Source organism: Lygodium microphyllum, chromosome 28 (genome assembly GCF_053477565.2).
Source record: "Lygodium microphyllum isolate KBCC chromosome 28, Lygodium_microphyllum_v1.1.10, whole genome shotgun sequence".
NCBI classification, from domain to species: Eukaryota; Viridiplantae; Streptophyta; class Polypodiopsida; order Schizaeales; family Lygodiaceae; genus Lygodium; species Lygodium microphyllum.
Genome location: NC_141162.1, coordinates 121,847,126 through 121,867,423, shown reverse-complemented (window position 1 = coordinate 121,867,423; position 20,298 = coordinate 121,847,126). Strand labels below are relative to the sequence as shown.

Sequence of the window (20,298 nt, the reverse complement as noted above, 5' to 3'; positions counted from 1 at the left end):
CCTCTTTGGGTTAATCCGTGGTGCGATCATAGAGGTGATCCCCCTGTGCAAAACATCCTTCCTTAATTAAATCCTTTAAGAATCAAGCACAACAAGGCATTCAACCCTAATATAATTTTCCAAGAAACGTTCCTTTATCCCCATTACAACTTGTCATCACAGACCCTTGCCATACATTTACCATAAATCACAAGCACCTGGAATAATAATCCAAACAACAAACCAACAACGAGTTGAATGTAAAAGCATTTAGAATGTTGTTCGATCAACCAAGAAAACCAATTGTATTCTTCCCAAACAATTCAAGAATAGATGTGACAACATTTCCATCACATATCTGCTCTCCCCCTTGGAATCAAAGAGCGATTCTATGTAAAATTTACTTTACACTTGTATGCATAATTTTTTATGTCATTCTTTTTACGATTATGTCATTCATAACCCCTGACCGATTCTTCATTGTAATTGCTCTATCAACGAATAAGCCATATGCAACTAGGTGCATTTAACTTCCCTTGATACATGCAGTTTGCAAGCTCCATCTTTTGAATATGTGAGATGAAATTTATCCTTTCCGATGACCTATACTCATGCATCATAGTATGGGACCTAACGTATCTTGTACGAGAATCAAAACAAGCATATATCAATTTGGAAATACATCACTTATGATCAGTAACGTAGTTGGATTGACAGTGATGCCTTCGCCCGAAGATTCTTTGTTGGTTGTAGGATTGCCATCCACACGCAGCATTCTTCGCTTGGGGCCCATTTCTCGTAAGCAGATTCGAGAAATAAAGAAGACAGAATAGATTCGAGATAGGAGAGCATAAGAGAAGATGGCTTAGTCGAAGACTGAGATAGGGGAGAATTGAGCTAACTCTCTCCCTTGTAGCCTCTCAGGATAACTCCCCTCTCTCTCTCTCTCTCTCTCTCTCTCTCTCTCTCTCTCTCTCTCTCTCTCTCTCTCTCTCTCTCTCTCTCTCTCTCTCTCTCTCTCTCTCTCTCAAGCTCCTTCTCGCAATCTCTTGGAGGGGTATCCCTCTACCTCTCTCTCTCTCGCAGCCTCTTGGGGTCTCCTTGTGCTTCCTTGTGTCTCCCCATGCCTCATATTTATAGTGAATTAGAGAAGAGAGACTGTCTCAGAAAAAGAGCTCTTTGTGGAGGGGATCTTGGAAAAATCAATGATCTGATGCTCAAATCATAAATCTGATGGTTCCATTGACTCCGAAAGGAGAGTAAAACCCCAAGACACTTGATTAGAAAAATTTCAGATCACTCCTTCTTTTTCTCCATGTTCGAAGTGTTGTTCATTGCCTATAGACTGCAATTGTGGCACGCGCGATTTTGCAAATCCCTCTTTTTTGTATTAAATCTCCAAAACTAGCTAGAAAATCACTTGCTTTTTTTTTCATGACATCTTGTTCTAGAAATTTTCCATCTCTTTAGGACATTTACAATAAGTAATATCTAAAATATGCTACTTTCGCCCAAAATGTAATATTTTTGAAGCATCCATACTATACATATTAACATTAGTTATTAATATGGCCCATAACTCTCATTCACGTTGTAACTTCCGTGAAGGGTGGCTACGGTCCTTATCAATCCGAGAAAAATATTAGATTACGACTCTCGTTTTTTTAAATATGTATTTTAATTATATAAAAATTATTAATTATTAACATTAGTTAGTTTTTACTTTAGTTAGTCTTTAGTTAGTAATCTTACTAACTTATTAATTGACTAACTAACTTTCAAACTAACCAACTAATTTTTAATTGCGTGGAAATATTACAGTGGTTGAATTGACCACAAGTTAAGAATAGATTTTAAAAAGATGCTTTTCTTAAAATAGACATGGTGAATCTATTTTTAAAATATATTGTGATATAAAGCCGATCTCTAAAAACAGCCTGCTCAGGTTATTAGAAACGACGAGATCTACAACTTTTGTGTTGGACATTTTTCCATCTGAGTAACACACAGAGAGATATTCCAAACTTGGTGCTATAGAGTAGGTGTTGGAACAACCACATCTTACATGAAGATCAACCTTTCCAATCTTAGCACTCAAGTCTCTCTCCAAGAAGAGAAGCTCTTAGAGCCTATAAAAGGGAGGCTCTCCTTGGGTGTGGAGAAGGTGAAGGAAGCATCACTTTGCATTCATGCAAGAGAAGAAGAGAAGGCAGTTCAAATCTCATAAAGTGCTGCAGAAGCTCTGCTGAAAATCAAGCATCGAGAAGAGAGCCCTACACATATTGTGTAGGAGAGAACATGAGAAATTAAGAAGATCAAAGGAGCCAACTTTCGAGTTGTGTAAGTGCTCACCGGTTGTATACTGTGCAAGGATCTATGTAAGTTCAAGCTCGTCAATCCTCGAGTTGTGCAAGTGTTGCGAAAGCTCTGATGAAATCAAGCTCCAAGAGGAAATCCCTACATATATTGTGTAGGAGAGAAGGAGAGACTCAAGAAGGATCAAAAGGTATCAACTTCCAAGTTATGCAACTGTTAACCGGTTGTATACTGTGCAAGGAACTATGATCTTGTTCTCGGGATCTACAAGATAAGAATTGGTTTATGTGTAACGGAGGAGCTTGCTCCTTGTCAATAATATAACTCCACAAGGGGGCAGGGGGATTGGCCCATCTTCCAGTCCCTAGTGTGTTGTCAATCTCTCTATTTCTCTCTCTTCCTCTCTACATCTTTCTTTTCTCTCATTTGTTCTCTCTCTGCGCTAGCGTAATCTTCACTCTATATCTTTTAAGTATATAAGAAGGTCGAGCATGTATCTCAGATCTTATAACAGTGAGTGTTACCTACAAACTGAAAATTCTTCCCTTGATTATTATGGATGAGATGAGCTATGGTCTGAAATTCTTTCTTAGTGTTGTGAGCATAAGAAATAGCTTCATAAAGTAAAGAAGATTGAAGTGTATTTAACTTTGCTTGAATGGTCAATCAACTACTATAAACCATCTTCATACTTTTGTTATAGGGTAGTTTTCACCACATCTTTTAACATGCATAGAAGAATGAGACGTTGCCAAAATCTCTCAATGTATGTGTCTAGCTTGGTGATAAAAATTGTGGAGGCAAGAAGGATTCTTTTACCTTGGACTAGAAGTTATCCCACATAGTTGGCTTGTTGGCACTATGGCAGAGTACATTCCACCAAAGGGAAGCTTTATCAAACAAGTAGTTAGTGGGACAAGTGAAAGATTCTTCTATAAAATAATCATCAAATTGGTTGAGCTGAGCTAGGACAACTTTACCATCTATGTAACCATCATATTTCATAAATTGGAAGGACTTATGACTAAATTTTTTCTCCTTTTATGCTTGTTGTGCATCAAAAACACCGCACAAGATATGTGTGATGCAATGATCTTCATCTTGGATTGCTTGGGTTAGTTGTTGTTCATGTTCTTGTAGAACATATGTGACCTCTGCTAAATTTTGTTGAAGAATTTTCACTTGTTGGAGGGTAATCATGGGCAAGGATGGATAGTCTTCAATAGCTTTTGGCTCCATAGCTTGGAATTATGAAATCAAATTCTTGTTGAAGAACTCCTTGTCTCACCACCAATAGAATTACCGTTGCAGTAGTAAGATGTTGTGCTTAATATGGTGATTGCAACAACCCACTTTGATGTGCACATAGACTTTTGAATGTGCTCGTATACAAGCAATCAGACACCACAAAAAATAAATCGTTTGGTATTTGTGGGGAGCAACAATATGGGAAGATAAAAGCTTTGAAGAGTGGTCAAGAGGGATATGAAAAAACCTTTAGATAATGGAGAGATATTGGGTAAAAAGGAGATTAATGGGATAAAAACCTTGCTATAAGAAGGATATGATTTTTTTTTCAAGGTCTATTGAAGAGAAAATTCTACGTGAAGGCCATAGAAGGTGTATGAGGAAGAAGGGGGAATAGTTTAATATCCTTGATTCCCTCCCTTTCTCAAGTAAAAGTAGAAAATACCATTGTCCCCTCCTTTTCAAATACAATAAATAAGGAGGGGATTATTATATTCTTCTCTCCCCCCAATAGTGTAGAAAAGGTAGTTGGATCTCCAATGAGTTCTCAAACTTTGCAATTTTAGGCTTTGGCCTAGCATCTTGTGGAACAAAGTCCCCACCCTCTCTCGCTTAGAATGAATAACCATAACATCATGCCCGTGTGCTAGTGAAAAATTCAAGATTGTTACCAACTATTCCTTCACTATGCTAAGGACTTTATGATCATTTTGGTGGTGGCTTGATATAGTCGAGCTTGAATTAAAGGTCATTAAGGAAGGCACATAGTTATTAGGCTATTTTCCTTCCTTTTCTCATTATTAAAAAAATTATTTAGAGGTAGTTTTCATGTGATAAGCATAAGAGTGCTGTATGATATCAATGGTGTCAATTCTTAATTCTCACCTAGAACTTTAGATTGGCCAATTTATGGATGGAAATTAATAAGATGAAGATTGCATTTGAATTTATGTCTTGAATTTCCAAAAGAGGGATCTAAGTGCATTACTTTTTTGTTTCATGCTTGGTAACTCATCCATATTATGGTTGAGCAAGAAGAAGCCCACTATGGCCTCTTTTATTTGTGCAATTGAGTAGCTTTCACAATTACATCTAAGTGTGTTTGGCTTAGGTGTCTTTTAGCTAATTAAGGTATTGGATAGCCATCGACCATCACCATCTAGTCATAACACATTGATAGTTGTTGCATGGAACCTAGTGGTCCATGCTCACATGAAGCACATTGAGGTGGATTATTGTTATGTTTGGGGAAAATCTCTGTAGGAGAGATAGGCTTGGCATACGTATCAACATAGGACAACCTTATAGATCTTCTCACAAAGGCTTTGACATGTGAGAAGTTCAAAGCTTTTTGCAAAGCTTTGGGCTTTCACCCCTTTGTGGATTGAGCACAGTCCATAGCACTTGGCACTTCCCTATACACTAGGGGCGGTCACTCATAAATATATGTATATATAATGTGAGTTCAAGATAAGGGGTTTTTAAAACACCATGTTTATACATTTTTTTACATACAGAAGGGTGTCATATAAAGGGATTAATTATAGATTGAATAGAAAAGGGTTGTGTTTTATTTAAGAAAAATTCACAAATTAGGATATTTATAAATAGGCCATGAACGCACGTTATATAGAGAATATATATATAGTGAACCCCCCGAGCCTATACATGAGTGCTAGCTCTTGTCATCACATCACTCCCAAATAGGATATGTTACTGTATTTTGATAGTGATGTGTATGAGCACACTTAGGACCACCAAGGTACTCTTTTCCCTCTTGAGGATGCATTTTTCTCCTAGCCTTGTATATACTTCCATATACTCTAGGGTAAACTAAATCTTGTAAATCTACTACATTGTTAATTCTTAGTCTTGTAAATCTACTACACTGATAATTCTTAGTGCTTTTTGTGTTGTAAGCTCTCAAGTTTCTTCTTCTTCAAGTCATTAGTGTGTGCTCTTACAACCTTAAATCCAAAAAAGCAACCGTGCCTTTATTCTCAAGTCATCTTTTCTAATGGCTTGCATTAACGTTGTATGGCTCTTATCATATGTTTGCTCTTCCCTTGCTTTTAAGCACATTCTCCACAAGCTTGTTCATCAAGGTGAGAAGATTCTTGACTAGACCTTATGGACTCTAGACAAACACATGCTCAATCTCGGTTACTTTATTGCATTAAGAATTTTGTATATTCTCTATAATTTACTTCACCTCTCAAGATTTGCGCATAGTGGGTGAGACCACATTTTTGAATGAGGTTCTTGATCTTCTCTTTACTTTCAACCATGCAATCTAAGTTCTCGAATTGTCTCAAAACTTTAAGTCCTTGTACTTTATCTCTAGGAATTAAGTTTGTACTTCACTTGTTCTTTGCTTGTGAAAGCACATTGAAATGAGCCCTTTGTTGCTTTAATAGCTTCAAGTTATCTTTCCATGTGCACACTAAACGTTTATCCAATGAAAATGGTTATGTAACATGCCTTTCGCGAATCTAATTAATAATAATATTCCAGATCAAAAGTTTTTAGATCTTGAATGATACACTCCATAATTTTTTTGGGAGAATGAACAATGTAAGAGTTTTGGAAAGGTAGGAGCACTTAAATATGATAACTAGAATTCCCATGGCCTAAGTGAGCTTGGTCTGTGCGATTGAAGGGTCTTTTTCAACTTTATAATGGAGATGTGAAAATTCTAACTAGATTATTAAAGTGAAAGGTGAACGAAATTGAAACTCATGTATCCTTAAACTTTCTATTTAGAAATCCACTTTCAATATATCCATATTGGTTGGGATCTTGGTCAATTGTTAATTTGAATTTACACGAATGAAGTGGACTACTAAGATCTCATATTAGTATATAATGCATCGCGGATGTCTCAATGTCCTATTGAGAGATACATGAAGCACATAAAAGCACATGGCTTTTAAATTATAATCTTGATAAGGTAGACCACCAAGGAGTTGCAACAAGGGGTGGAGACTTTGTGAGGTGCTAATAAGAGGCCTCCAAGAAGGTGGGAGGGAGAACACGTGTAGATATATGCTTGTGACTCACAATGCGTGAGTACATAAGACAAAAGATGCTAACGTGGAGATTAAATGCCCCCATACATTGTTTATGATCTCCATGATAAAGATCCACATCATCAACATGAAAGGAACATTGAACTTTTTGCAAGGAGGGACAAGTGCTCCAGTCTTTTATGGGACTCCTTCTCAATATATCCTTGTTACTTAATAGGTGGGCAAGTACATGCATGAGCCATTGTGACTCTTATCTCAACTTGTGGCTTTGGTTTTCCAACAAGTGTTGGTCACTCGTAGGGTGTTGCAACTTTAGTGTTCACATGATTATTCTCTCATGGATAGGACGCTGTGAATTTAATTCTACCAACAAGTCTTGCCTCATTGGCAGTGTGTATGGTTATGAAAGGAAAGGTCAAAGGTTTAACCCTCCGTGAATCCAAATCCAACGTGAAAAGAAAAGAAAAAAAGATCAAATTTGTATGCATGATGTAGTCAATATAATCGAATATGTGAGAAAATTACATTTATAATCCATTGCCTCACATGGCTTTGATATTCAAGCAAGTGCTAGCTCAGCTTAGAGTGCTTCCACACATATAGTTTGTACTTGCATTTCAAAGGTGACTATAAATTTAGTAATTAAGAAGGAAAAAATGTTTGTTAGACCACAAAAACTTGACTTATTTGACATCTAAAAGGTTTGGTAGGTCTATGCATGACTCCACTCTTAGGCAAAGTATATGGCTATGGAAGAAGAGGTCATAAGTTCAACCTAAACTTACTTGCAATTTACAAAGGAACATGAAATCGAATTATCTACAAAAAGTTGTTGACGAATATAATTTAGGACTCTTGATATCTCACCTTCCACAATCAAAACATGCAAACTCGAAGATCTTTGAGATATGCTTACCAAACACAGAATATGAGGAGAGCTAAAATAGGGAGTAAAGAAAGAGAAATTCATCTCATCAAAAGAAAAATACAATTACTTTGATCAAATATATGTGATCTCTTGCTTAAGTCTTTCCTTTAAGCAACCCTCTCTCCATCACATTCCAAGTTTGGGTTATGAAATCCTTGGTAGCCAAGGTTTAGATTATCTAGTATCATTTGTTAGTCATGCTAATAATAATGTTATGCTTCACTTTAAAAAAAAGCTATTTTCCTAGGTAACCCACTCAACATTTGCACTGCTCCTACTAGAATGACATGAGTGAGTTTTAGATTGCTTAAGTACATCATATATTGGTCCTTTTTCACCTGTGCACATTAACTATTGCATGCACTCCACAAATGTGAAAGGGAATGCAAATGCTTTGAGATCTCATAATTATTTTGTGGGGACATTTGGAACAACATATTGATGTCATGCACATTTATGCAACTTCAAAATATTTGGGATGGCCTTTTCAAAAGAAGGATGCTTAGACTCAAGGGTATGTAAGCTTGTAAGATGAATTGTTGGAGCTTCAACATCACAATTCACTAAAGTATCACATGTTATGTACAAAATTGTATCATTCCAAGGTTCTTTCACCATAGAGGTAAATTTTGCTTTGCTTCCCAAGGGTGTATAGGCTATAGGTAGGATAGGAGAGCACATGCATGATGTGGTGAAGTGTCATGAGATGTGTGGTTGCATTATTGTAGGTGTGGGGGAAGAAGGTAAGGATGGTGAGATTAGGGCTATGTGATATTAGGGGTGGAGGGATTTGTACCTTACAACTCCTAAGGATCAAAGAGGACCAAGGCAACAAGAAGTTTTGTGGATGGAGAGGGAGTGGACAGCAGGTGGGTGGGACCCAAGGAGACAGAGAAGGAACACATGCAAATGATAAGGTTTGAGAGAGGTGTGAATTGGATGCTTGAATTATGCCACAAAACAGGGTCGCTGCATCAACCCATTTCAAGGACAGAGGAAAGGCAAAAGCGAAGAGGCGGTGGGATCCCCTGTTTTGGCTGCGCTCTCTCTTCCATCACACATCAGAAAACCAGGTAATAAGAGGTCCTGTTATTCCAAAAGAAAATTAAAAAACCCAGCAAAAGGGAAGAAATTGGGTGGCTGGTATTTGTATCGAGGCCATTTGGGTTGGGTTATTCCACACTGCCTGCCACCCTCCTCCCTTGTGGGTGGCTCTCCCCTGTCTCGCTGGGGTCTCAGCGAAGAAAGTGGGTGGCTAGTATTTTTATTGAGGCCATTTGGGTTGGATCATTCCACACTGCTTGCCACCCTCCTCCCTTGTGGGTGGCTCTCCCCCGTCTCTCTCTGAGGTCTCTTCTGTCTGCGAGAGGGTTTGTGCCTCCCCTGCCGAAGAGCCCAAGTGCTGATAACCATAGTTGCTAGTTAGTTTTGATCCATTCACCATGTCTGGTGCCTTGTGCATTCGCCTCCGTCGTGCGGCTGCAGCACCGCAGCTCCTCCGCCGGCTCGCTTCTCCATGCCGGCCCCTCCACCCGGCTTCCATTGGTTCTCCTCCTCCTCAGATCAGTGCGTTCCCCCAGCCTGCAATCGGCAGGCCATGGAGTCCAGGATTCTTTTCTGTTTCAGGTCCACGCTGCATTTCCGTGGAAGCCCTCAAGCCAAGCGACACTTTCCCAAGGCGCCACAACAGTGCAACGCCGGAAGAGCAAGTTAAGATGGCTCAGTTCTGTGGATTTGAAGGCTTAGCTGCCCTGATCGATGCAACTGTGCCCAAATCAATCCTCAGGCCAGAGATGAAGCTACCGACGTTTGATGAAGGCTTGACTGAAAGCCAGATGGTTGAACACATGAAGAAGCTCGCTTCCAAGAACAAGGTTTTCAAGTCCTACATTGGAATGGGATATTACAATACCCATGTCCCACCTGTCATTATTCGGAACATCTTGGAGAATCCTGGCTGGTATACCCAGTACACACCGTACCAAGCTGAAATTGCGCAAGGTAGGCTTGAATCATTGCTCAATTTCCAAACCATGATTGCAGATCTTACTGGTATGCCAATGTCAAATGCATCCCTGCTTGATGAGGGCACTGCTGCTGCTGAAGCCATGGCTATGTGTAGTAGTGTTGTGAGAGGCAAGAAGAAGACTTTCTTGATTGCTGACCACTGCCACCCTCAAACGATTGATGTATGCAAAACCCGAGCTACTGGTTTTGATTTAACCATAAAAGTCAGCAGTCTCAAAGATTTTGATTACAGTGGTAAAGATGTTTGTGGGATTCTGGTACAATACCCTGCAACCGACGGGGAGATTTTAGATCTATCAGAAACTGTAAAAGCAGCCCATGCTAACGGTGCAAAAGTAGTGGTCTCTACTGATCTGCTGGCATTGACAGTGTTACGTCCACCAGGAGAGTTTGGTGTGGACATGGTGGTTGGTTCTGCACAACGGTTTGGTGTGCCTATGGGGTATGGTGGACCTCATGCTGCTTTTCTGGCAACATCTCAAGAGTACAAGAGATCAATGCCTGGCAGAATAATTGGTGTGAGTGTTGATGCCAGTGGGAAACCTGCACTGCGTATGGCTATGCAGACACGTGAGCAACACATCAGGCGAGAGAAAGCCACCAGCAATATTTGTACTGCCCAGGTGATTAATCAAACGTGGAAAGAATGGTTGATCTGTCCCGATGTTAAAAACATATCGATGTAGGCTAACTCAATTTTAACTTCTGTCAGGCACTGCTGGCAAATATGGCTGCTATGTATGCAGTCTACCATGGTCCAGAAGGTCTGAAGCAGATTGCTGAGCGAGTGCATGGGCTGGCAAGCACCCTTTCTGCTGGACTCAAAAAATTCAATCATGTGAAAGTAGAGGAGAAGCCATTCTTTGACACTGTCAAGATTGGTGTGTCAGATGCGATTTCAGTCTCGGAAGCTGCGTTGAAAAAGGGTGTAAACCTACGAATTCTTGACTCCAAGACAGTAAGTATGCTACATCTACGATATCAAAGTTCATGGAGTCATGTAGTTGAACTTGCAACGTGGCTCCAGATTAAGTCCAATTGTTTGATGCTTTGCAACTCTATTTCAACAGGTGTCCAATTGTTTGATGCTTTGCAACTCTATTTCAACAGGTTACTGTTGCTCTGGATGAAACGACAACCCTAGAGGATGTTGATGAGCTGTTTCAGATCTTTGCCGATGGGAAGCCTGTATGTTTTTGATGCATTGGTATGTAACACATTTATTGGTGGTTCTGAAACTACTGATCAATGTGCTTTGGATCTTATCTGGAAGCAGGTGAATTTCACTGCCCAATCTCTTACTCCTGAAGTACAACCTCATCTTCCTGCATCTCTTCAGCGGGATAGTCCATATTTGACACATCCTATATTTAACATGTGAGTGTTTGCAGTGCAGTGGCATTTCATGTGTTTTTAATGATGATGAAGTTGTGATGGGATTTACTGGATCAAGCACTGTGTCATCTAATTTTATGTACTTTTTAATGAATGGATGGATGGATGGCATTGTCCAGTGAAGTAAACATTCAAGCAGAGTGCGATCAATGATTGGGAATGCCGTAATTGGTGGGTGGTCTGTTGAGAGATCAGATACTATGTTATTTAAATGCTGTGATGACTCTTGATTGATGTATAAAACTGTGTAATGGCATTTGATAGATATTTATTTTTGCCACCTTGGAACAAGCTTTATGCTTGTTTGTGAGTAACAATTCCAGTCCTGACTTGCACACTGGGAGGGCATTTTTGAGGCGGTTAAGAGCAGGCTGCGGTAGAATTGGCATCAAACATTATGCTCTTGGGTTGCTCCTTAGCGAGATGTTGAACTCATGTTATTAAGGGATATACTCCAGGGTTGCTCCAATACATGCTGAACAACTAGATGCTTCAGGTTTGGACCTCTTTAGAAATGTGCTCAGCTGATTAGCAGGTGAGAGTCCATACCCTGTGAAGTCTGCTTGCTATGTACTGAGTATACTTAAAAGTATCTGGCAGGTTTGTAAGCTGCACACATGCACTCAAATCTAGGATAAGAGTCTGAGAAAGCCCAGCGGTGTTTGTCTCCTTAGAATTTTTTAGCCATCTAGACGTGCTGTCAGAGGATGCCTTGTCTGCAATAGTTGCAGCCCAGGGCTCATTGATTTTTCTTGTAAGCTTGTTATGATGTTCTCAGCTTATACTTTCTTGCATATGCTGATTCCTTGCAGGTATCATTCAGAGCACGAAATGTTGAGGTACCTGCATAGAATTCAAGCAAAGGACTTGTCATTATGCCACAGCATGATTCCTTTGGGATCCTGCACCATGAAGCTCAACTCCACAGTTGAAATGATGCCCGTCTCTTGGCCTGAATTTGCTAACCTTCACCCTTTTGCCCCTGTGGACCAGACAGCTGGTTTCCAGGTATGTTTTAATCTATGAGCTCTACTTTGAAAACGTTCCTTCCACAGTGGTTCCATTGTTGCTGTTTGAATGTGACTAACTTAACACATAAATTGCAAAATTTGCTTGCAGGAGATGTTTGATGACCTGGGCAAGCTTTTATGTGAAATTATGGAGAGTATGCAGGCCTCATGGTTATCCGGGCATATCATCATGTAAGTGCAGTTCGGGCGTTATCTCCCACGGATTTGATAGAAGCAACCATAATCGTCAACATCTTCGTAGAATTCTTCAATAGAACAAAGAACTATGGTATTACTTACATGGCAGCTGCTTGAGATAACTTACTTACTTTATGAATATTGGATAATCTGTGATGCAGTCTAGGGGTGATTATCATAGGAATGTGTGCATTATTCCGGTCTCTGCTCATGGGACAAATCCAGCAAGTGCAGCCATGTGTGGAATGAAAATTGTGGCGGTTGGTACAGATGACAAAGGCAATGTGAACATTGAAGAGCTTAGGAAAGCTGCTGAGGCCAACAAAGAGAACCTCTCAGCATTAATGGTGCGTTCAGTGGATGAGGCCCTCATGGATTGATTTGCTTGTTGCTCTCTGTATTGCTGGCGATCTCTGGGTGATTGTGTTTGTGGGCTTTTTTCCCAAATTTGTTGGGAGTTCATATTTTGTGTCCCTGCCAAATGGATGGTTTCAATTGCCTGCCATCTGTCAATATCTAGCTGTGTATTAGCCAGATTTGATCTGAAACTCACTGCATTTATATCCAGGTCACTTATCCTTCAACGCATGGTGTATACGAGGATGGCATAGATGAGATTTGTGATATAATTCATAAGAATGGTGGGCAAGTATACATGGATGGGGCAAATATGAATGCTCAGGTATGAAGCTGATGTTTCAGCTGTAGTTGGGTGACAGTTCATCTCCACAAGCTAACATCATGACAAAAAATGTTAACCTGAAGGTGGTTGTGTATGCTGCATCAGGTTGGTCTAACAAGTCCAGGACATATTGGTGCGGATGTATGCCACTTAAATCTGCACAAGACTTTCTGCATTCCCCATGGAGGTGGTGGTCCAGGCATGGGTCCCATTGCTGTGAAAAAGCATCTTGCCCCTTTCTTACCATCTCACCCTGTGGTAAGTGTCTTTGGGTGATAACTTTTCAAGTTAGTGTCTATGTTGTAATCGTAGACATGAACTGTGAATCTTGCATCTGAATTTATACCTGTCACCTGTGGCTATGCCAAATCTCATAATTATTGAAAAGCTTGAGATCTGCTTTATTGTCTTAAGGTGTCAGTTTTGGATGAGGAAATAATGTCTGTAAGTCCAGGAAGATCCTTGCTGTTCTACAGACAAGTTTCATTCTTGGTGAAGGTCTTGACATTGTGGGGTTTAGCATCTGCTAGTACATCTGCATGAACATGAGAGATTTTGGCACTCAACAACTGAGGCAAAGATCTGAATTGCACGAAACAAAAGAGTATTTGTAAGAATGTTTGTTGGATGCATACCGTATCTAGAGTAGATATGCATTTTGGAGCTCACATACTTAGCAGAGTTGGTGGAGGCCCCAAGCTTTGATTGGTTTGAACTTCTACCCAAGACTAGATGGAAGCTGTCGTAGGTTTTTGTTCTCCTTGAGGGAGACATTTTGTCAAACACTTAGGTTACAATAAAGTCATAATGAAAACACTTCTGGTGATACTAGTTTCTTCCTTGTGGTGTGCTGCTCTGTTCTCAAATATAGCTCTTGATGTTGAGTTTAACTTGTTCTCTTTGCAGATCACCACGGGAGGAATTCCTCAACCAGAGGGAAAGCTTTTACCACTAGGCCCTATTTCAGCTGCTCCATGGGGGTCAGCATTGATCTTACCCATTTCTTATTCCTACATTGCCATGATGGGCTCTAAAGGTCTTACTGAGGCTTCTAAGCTGGCTATCCTCAATGCCAATTACATGGCAAAGCGCCTTGAGGTATTTATCTTCTGCTGCTGATTTTCTGCATGTTAAAAAGCTTAGACTACCTCTTATTTTCATTTTCCTTGAGCAGAATGACTACCCAGTGCTGTTTCGAGGAAAGAATGGTACATGTGCGCACGAGTTTATTATTGATTTAAGACCCTTCAAGGTTTGATACTAACTTTGATATGCTTCCGAGCTTTGCAAAATTCTCTATGTTGTAGGAGGGACTAATGGTCTTGATTACATATGCATTAACTTATGGGTTGAAACTAATTCTTGTATATTTGCATAGGTAAGTGCTGGTTTGGAGGCAGAAGATATTGCGAAGCGTCTGATTGACTATGGGTATCATGCACCCACCATGTCATGGCCGGTTGCTGGTACCTTGATGATAGAGCCCACGGAGAGTGAGAGTAAGGTATGTGCCAATATGATTCCACCCGAGTAACCTGAAAGAGGTCATTGCAGTAGTCATTGTTAAGTTTAACTCAAAGTACTATGCCAGAGAGGTGGATGCTTCCATGTGCTTGTAAAAAATTGTGTTCTTATATACGAGCGTGTGTTAATATTGTGATGCAATCTTTTCCCTACTGATGGCTGCAGGCTGAGTTAGATCGATTTTGCAATGCGCTCATCTCAATCCGGGAAGAAATTCGGTCAATTGAGAAAGGAGCATCCAGTGTGCATGACAATGTCCTCAAGGTGAGAGTCCGAGGTTTAACAGCCTGGGAACAAGTTCTGTCTGCACCTGATTTGATATTAATGGTTGCCTTGTAAAACTGTGGTTTCAGGGGGCACCTCATCCGGCATCAGTAGTTTTAGCCGATACTTGGACAAAGTCTTACTCAAGAGAGGCTGCTGCTTTCCCAGCTGCTTGGGTGCGTGCCTCCAAGTTTTGGCCATCAACAGGTATGCTATCCTTGGCAAAAGCCTGGCAATATTCTCAAGTCTGTTGTGAAGTTGCTTAATCTTGTGGTTGTTATTCAGGACGGGTGGACAATGTTTATGGGGATCGCAATCTTGTGTGCACCCTTCCTCCTGCAGATCATGAGTACGAAGAACAGGCTGCTGCTGCTTGAAGTTGCCAGCAGACTCTTGTTTAGTTTGGTCAGTACCACCTAATGATAAAGGTATTTTCCACTTTGTAACATTCCTTAGTACGACAAGCTGGGTTAAGCCATCATGATGCAGACCAGCATTGTCTGCTCTGATACTTGTATCCTCTTACGATACTGTTGTATGGAACCATTCCAACACAATTGTAAGCTATGCATGTTCGGTTGGATGAACCATATTGTACAGTGCTACAGCTTGCATTTTTCCAACTTGTACATTAGTTCCATGTGAGCCAGCAATCTATTAATGGCTCATTATTCTGATCATCATGAAGTGCAGATAGGCTTTTTAATGCTGTTGTCTATGCGCTTTGCAAAAAGGAACCTCTCGGGTGGATGTCAGATGAGTATGTTTTGCAATTTGAAAGGACATAAAGTGGGGTTTTTCCTAACATTGCATATTTCCCAATTTGAAAGAACATTAAGTTTTCCTAACCCATGCTCCAAGACTTGGGTGCACAATTTTCCCTGATCTAAGCCAACATTCCCTCCTGACTAGACTAGGTGCTCTGTGCCTAGCTAGGTGCTCTGCGCCTACGTTCTCCGGGCCTGTTGTTGGCATTCTCTTAGTGCTTCTCACCTAAGTTCAAAGCACTGATGTTTGTAATATTGAGGGTACTTCACATCCAAATGCACATCTCATTTGGCTTTATGTATGTATAAACATGCTCCATACGAAGAGATGAACGGAAAAAAGCCGATTTTTTAAATATGATAGTAGTATGTCAACTATAGGACACTATTAGTAGAACTTAGAATTGAAGTGATTGGGTTTGTCATTCTGGAGAGAAGCATTAGGGTTTTGGGGGCAAAATGCTACATGTATGAATATATTCATGAACACACTCCCTTTACCTTAATCATTTACTTGTGGGAAAATGTTGTTGGCTTGGCAAGAAGGGGGTTATTAGCTCTCTTTTTGTGTGTGTGCGAGTGTGTCTCATTCATTGTTTGGAAGGGCATGCATTGGAAATCAGGGTTTCAATATGGAGGAGATAGCATTAGAAATTAGAAGTGGGAGAATTCATGGTTCCTTAATGGGAAGCTGGGCACTTATATTCTCTAAACACATAAGCGGGCATAGGATTAGCCATGGATTGGGGGAGAAAATGTGGCTTGGTGGGATCAACTTTGGGTTAGGTGTAGAATTATAGTGTTTATGGTGATATGCTAGTTAGGATTTTGGGCATGGGGTCTAGTTTGGGGAGATGGTGAATTAGGGATGTCACTTAGGGCCAAAGGGCTAAGATTGAGTTGATGTGTGCGCACGTGTGCACATGCATGCATGCTCACTTGTGTGCACATGTATGCATGTATACCTTTTGAGTGACAAGGTAAGATTTATGGGGTTCAAGAGGGGATACGAGATTAGGGTGCTTGGTATGACAAATCAATTAGGGTTTTGTGCAATGCATTATATTTAGAGGATGAGGTAGTCGGATTAGCATTAGGTTTGAGGGATAGCATTGGGATTGTAGAATATGGGATTAGGTTTGGGGGACAATTAGTTTTTGAATCCAAAAGGCATAATAGGAATTGGGACTTTGGTCATTGGGCTAGGTGTTTTATAAGGGTTTTGGCAATGCAATGTGACATCTATGAATATATTGATGCACATATACCCTTTGCCTTATGTCATTTTTTGTCCCCATATCGGTGATGTAGATCATTGATGTAGCCAAGGCAAAAGAGGAGGCTAGCATTTAATCTTACTATATGAGACATGATGTAGAGAGAGTGTAATTTCATAATGATAGGAAGATATGTGTGTGTAAAGTTGGCATATTTATAATACATTAATAATAATAATACAATATATGTATTATTATATACTTATTTATTATTAATGTGTATAAGGTGAATAAAAATAAAAATGGTAAAATTATGATATGTTAATTACATATAATATGTAGCATCACATTAGCTTAAGCTTTTATATATTATATCATAAAATCAGTCATATATATACATTACTCTCTCTCTCTCTCTCTATATATATATATATATATATATATGTTAATATCCGCGCACAAGGAACACATTCCTTGCATAAATATATATACTTCTCTCCTCCCCTTTTCTTTATCTTCTCTCTTCTTTTGCTTCTTATTTTCTCTCCATTTTCGATTTTCTCCTATTTTCTCAAAATTTCTACCCTCCCCCCCTCCATTTTAATCCTCTCTCTTTCTCTTTCTTCTTGTTTCCTTTTAGGTCCCCTCCTAATTTTCTCTTGATTTCTTCTCTCTTATATATTTCCCTCTCTCTCCCCTTCTTTCTCCTTTATCTATGTCTACTGTTCTTTCATTCATCATCATCTTCCCCTCCCCCCCTCTCTCTCCCCCCCTTTCTTCTTCTTCTCTTCTCTCTCTCTCTCTCTCTCTCTCTCTCTCTCTCTCCCCCCACCTCTATCGGGCCGTGCCACCCGCCGTGTAGCCTATTGCACCAGTGAGCCGCCCGCTGCTCCAACTGTTGCTCCTGCTTGCTGCCGCCACTGCAGCCATCGCACCTGTTTGCATTGGTGTTGCACCCATTGTTGAGTGCCAATGTGTCGCCTGCCACTCTCTTGATCCTGCTGCCACTCCAATTGCTCCAGCCATTGCTCCTATTGCTTTGTTGCTACGCTCGCTGCTCTAGCACAGAGAGAGAGAGAGAGAGAGAGAGAGAGAGAGAGAGAGAGAGAGAGAGAGAGAGAGAGAGAGAGAGAGAGAGAGAGAGAGAGAGAGAGAGAGAGAGAGAGAGGTGGGTTGGGTCGGATCTCGGTGTCGCTAGCAGGGAGGTTTCGAGAGGGGCTTGTGCATGCCATGCTCCAGCCATTGCTCCTATTGCTTTGTTGCTATGCTCGTTGCTCTAGCACAGAGAGAGAGAGAGAGAGAGAGAGAGAGAGAGAGAGAGAGAGAGAGAGAGAGAGAGAGAGAGAGAGAGAGAGAGAGAGAGAGAGAGAGAGAGAGAGAGAGAGAGAGGTGGGTTGGGTCGGATCTCGGTGTCGCTAGCAGGGAGGTTTCGAGAGGGGCCTGTGCATGCCACTCCAACTGCTCCAGCCATTGCTCCTATTGCTTTGTTGCTACGCTCGCTGCTCTAGCACAGAGAGAGAGAGAGAGAGAGAGAGAGAGAGAGAGAGAGAGAGAGAGAGAGAGAGAGAGAGAGAGAGAGAGAGAGAGAGAGAGAGAGAGAGAGAGAGAGAGAGAGAGAGAGAGAGAGGTGGGTTGGGTCGGATCTCGGTGTCGCTAGCAGGGAGGTTTCGAGAGGGGCCTGTGCATGCCACTCCAACTGCTCCAGCCATTGCTCCTATTGCTTTGTTGCTACGCTTGCTGCTCTAGCACACAGAGAGAGAGAGAGAGAGAGAGAGAGAGAGAGAGAGAGAGAGCGAGAGAGAGAGAGAGAGAGAGAGAGAGAGAGGTGGGTTGGGTCGGATCTCGGTGTCGCTAGCAGGGAGGTTTCGAGAGGGGCCTGTGCATGCCATGCTCCAGCCATTGCTCCTATTGCTTTGTTGCTACGCTCGCTGCTCTAGCAGAGAGAGAGAGAGAGAGAGAGAGAGAGAGAGAGAGAGAGAGGTGGGTTGGGTCGGATCTCGGTGTCGCTAGCAGGGAGGTTTCGAGAGGGGCCTGTGCATGCCACTCCAACTGCTCCAGCCATTGCTCCTATTGCTTTGTTGCTATGCTCGCTGCTCTAGCACAGAGAGAGAGAGAGAGAGAGAGAGAGAGAGAGAGAGAGAGAGAGAGAGAGAGAGAGAGAGAGAGAGAGAGAGAGAGAGAGAGAGAGAGGTGGGTTGGGTCGGATCTCGGTGTCGCTAGCAGGGAGGTTTCGAGAGGGGCCTGTGCATGCCACTCCAACTGCTCCAGCCATTGCTCCTATTGCTTTGTTGCTACGCTCGCTGCTCTAGCACAGAGAGAGAGAGAGAGAGAGAGAGAGAGAGAGAGAGAGAGAGAGAGAGAGAGAGAGAGAGAGAGAGAGAGAGAGAGAGAGAGAGAGAGAGAGAGAGAGAGAGAGAGAGAGAGAGAGAGAGAGAGAGAGAGGTGGGTTGGGTCGGATCTCGGTGTCACTAGCAGGGAGGTTTCGAGAGGGGCCTGTGCATGCCACTCCAATTGCTCCAGCCATTGCTCCTATTGCTTTGTTGCTACGCTCGCTGCTCTAGCACAGAGAGAGAGAGAGAGAGAGAGAGAGAGAGAGAGAGAGAGAGAGAGAGAGAGAGAGAGAGAGAGAGAGAGAGAGAGAGAGAGAGAGAGAGAGAGAGAGAGAGAGAGAGGTGGGTTGGGTCGGATCTCGGTGTCGCTAGCAGGGAGGTTTCGAGAGGGGCTTGTGCATTCCCCGCCGCCCCCGCCCCATTGACAGTGTAGACGATGGATGTTTGCCAAGGATGTTCATAGACATACTGACTAGAAACCAAATTTAAGGCCAATTCACGTGGATGATACCGTGTACATTCAGGCAACTTGGGAACAATCAAGCAACTTTGGAATTTGGAAGCATGCAACATGAAATCAAAGGGTTAAATTGAAGTGAAATGTTGGGCATCGGTATGGCTCCCTTACAAGGTAGCCCAGCAAAGAAATTGTCTCTAATCTCTATTCTTGATGAAGGTTAAGATATGGTTCCTGAATTTGAAAAAGGTGAGGATACACAAGTGTTTGCTCCTACTTTGGGTAGGCTCAAGTGTGGATATGCCCCTGGGGTTTGTAGTAGTAACATTGTCTTGCAACCTAGTGTGTGAAGAGCCATGAAACCAAATATAATTTGCTTGTCGAAGGAGATTATATGTGTACTACTTTCCAAGGGCGAGCTACCATCTTGGCGAATAGAATAAAGCTTGGGATGTGTTGTGAGACCTGTCTTCCTTTTTAGATAGGGTGGTAATTAACATGATCAAGCAATAATACAGTAAGCATAACATTCGCATAAAGGGAAAATGCTAATTTACCACTTAATCTAGCACAATACGCTGTGCAGCCTATTGGTTCCAAAAATCGTGCTTGCAATTTTTTTTTTCTTGTATTGCAATTTGGATGGAATACAATGAGATCCTTTGAATCTTTGTTCACTTTCCAATTAACTCTTGCTGGCACAAATGACCAGCAAACTTTAAACGAATTTGCCCCTTGGTTAACTCAGGGAATTGGCCTTCAAGGTGCTCCTTGGGTGATGAATTCATCCCAAAATCATTGATGGCTAGCTAGTCTCTTGAATCTCTTATAAAATTTCAAATATCAACTGCTATAAATTGTTAAAATTTAAGTCCTAGGCTTGCAAATCTAAGCACACTTCTTGAGGTGGTTGTCAAACCCTACAC

At 41.3% G+C, this 20,298-nt stretch overlaps 2 protein-coding genes across 2 annotated transcripts; both read left to right on the top strand.

The window, feature by feature from the left end:
- Nucleotides 1–8,662: 8,662 nt before the first annotated feature.
- On the top strand, nt 8,663–15,281 carry LOC148011932 (glycine dehydrogenase (decarboxylating), mitochondrial-like). The gene is made up of 15 exons (XM_087670945.1): nt 8,663–10,151; nt 10,241–10,486; nt 10,639–10,716; nt 10,805–10,905; nt 11,736–11,931; nt 12,043–12,125; nt 12,293–12,478; nt 12,700–12,813; nt 12,919–13,071; nt 13,720–13,911; nt 13,988–14,065; nt 14,192–14,317; nt 14,503–14,601; nt 14,691–14,808; nt 14,887–15,281. Exons 6-15 carry the CDS (start codon nt 12,102–12,104, stop codon nt 14,976–14,978), a joined length of 1,182 nt encoding a protein of 393 aa, XP_087527071.1. The 5' UTR covers nt 8,663–10,151; nt 10,241–10,486; nt 10,639–10,716; nt 10,805–10,905; nt 11,736–11,931; nt 12,043–12,101; the 3' UTR covers nt 14,979–15,281.
- On the top strand, nt 8,943–12,053 carry LOC148011933 (glycine dehydrogenase (decarboxylating), mitochondrial-like). Its single transcript, XM_087670433.1, has 6 exons — nt 8,943–10,151; nt 10,241–10,486; nt 10,639–10,716; nt 10,805–10,905; nt 11,736–11,931; nt 11,979–12,053. Exons 1-6 carry the CDS (start codon nt 8,943–8,945, stop codon nt 12,051–12,053), a joined length of 1,905 nt encoding a protein of 634 aa, XP_087526559.1.
- Nucleotides 15,282–20,298: the final 5,017 nt, after the last annotated feature.

What these genes read in the sequence shown, in the direction of transcription:
- LOC148011933 (XM_087670433.1), top strand. Translation starts at nt 8,943, where the DNA reads ATGTCTGGTGCCTTGTGCATTCGCCTCCGTCGTGCGGCTGCAGCACCG. An exon ending in GCAATATTTGTACTGCCCAG is followed by an intron (nt 10,152 to 10,240) that starts GTGATTAATCAA and finishes AACTTCTGTCAG; the next exon opens with GCACTGCTGGCAAATATGGC. An exon ending in TCTTTGCCGATGGGAAGCCT is followed by an intron (nt 10,717 to 10,804) that starts GTATGTTTTTGA and finishes ATCTGGAAGCAG; the next exon opens with GTGAATTTCACTGCCCAATC.
- LOC148011932 (XM_087670945.1), top strand. Translation starts at nt 12,102, where the DNA reads ATGGTTATCCGGGCATATCATCAT. An exon ending in GGGCAAATATGAATGCTCAG is followed by an intron (nt 12,814 to 12,918) that starts GTATGAAGCTGA and finishes ATGCTGCATCAG; the next exon opens with GTTGGTCTAACAAGTCCAGG. An exon ending in TTGATTTAAGACCCTTCAAG is followed by an intron (nt 14,066 to 14,191) that starts GTTTGATACTAA and finishes ATATTTGCATAG; the next exon opens with GTAAGTGCTGGTTTGGAGGC.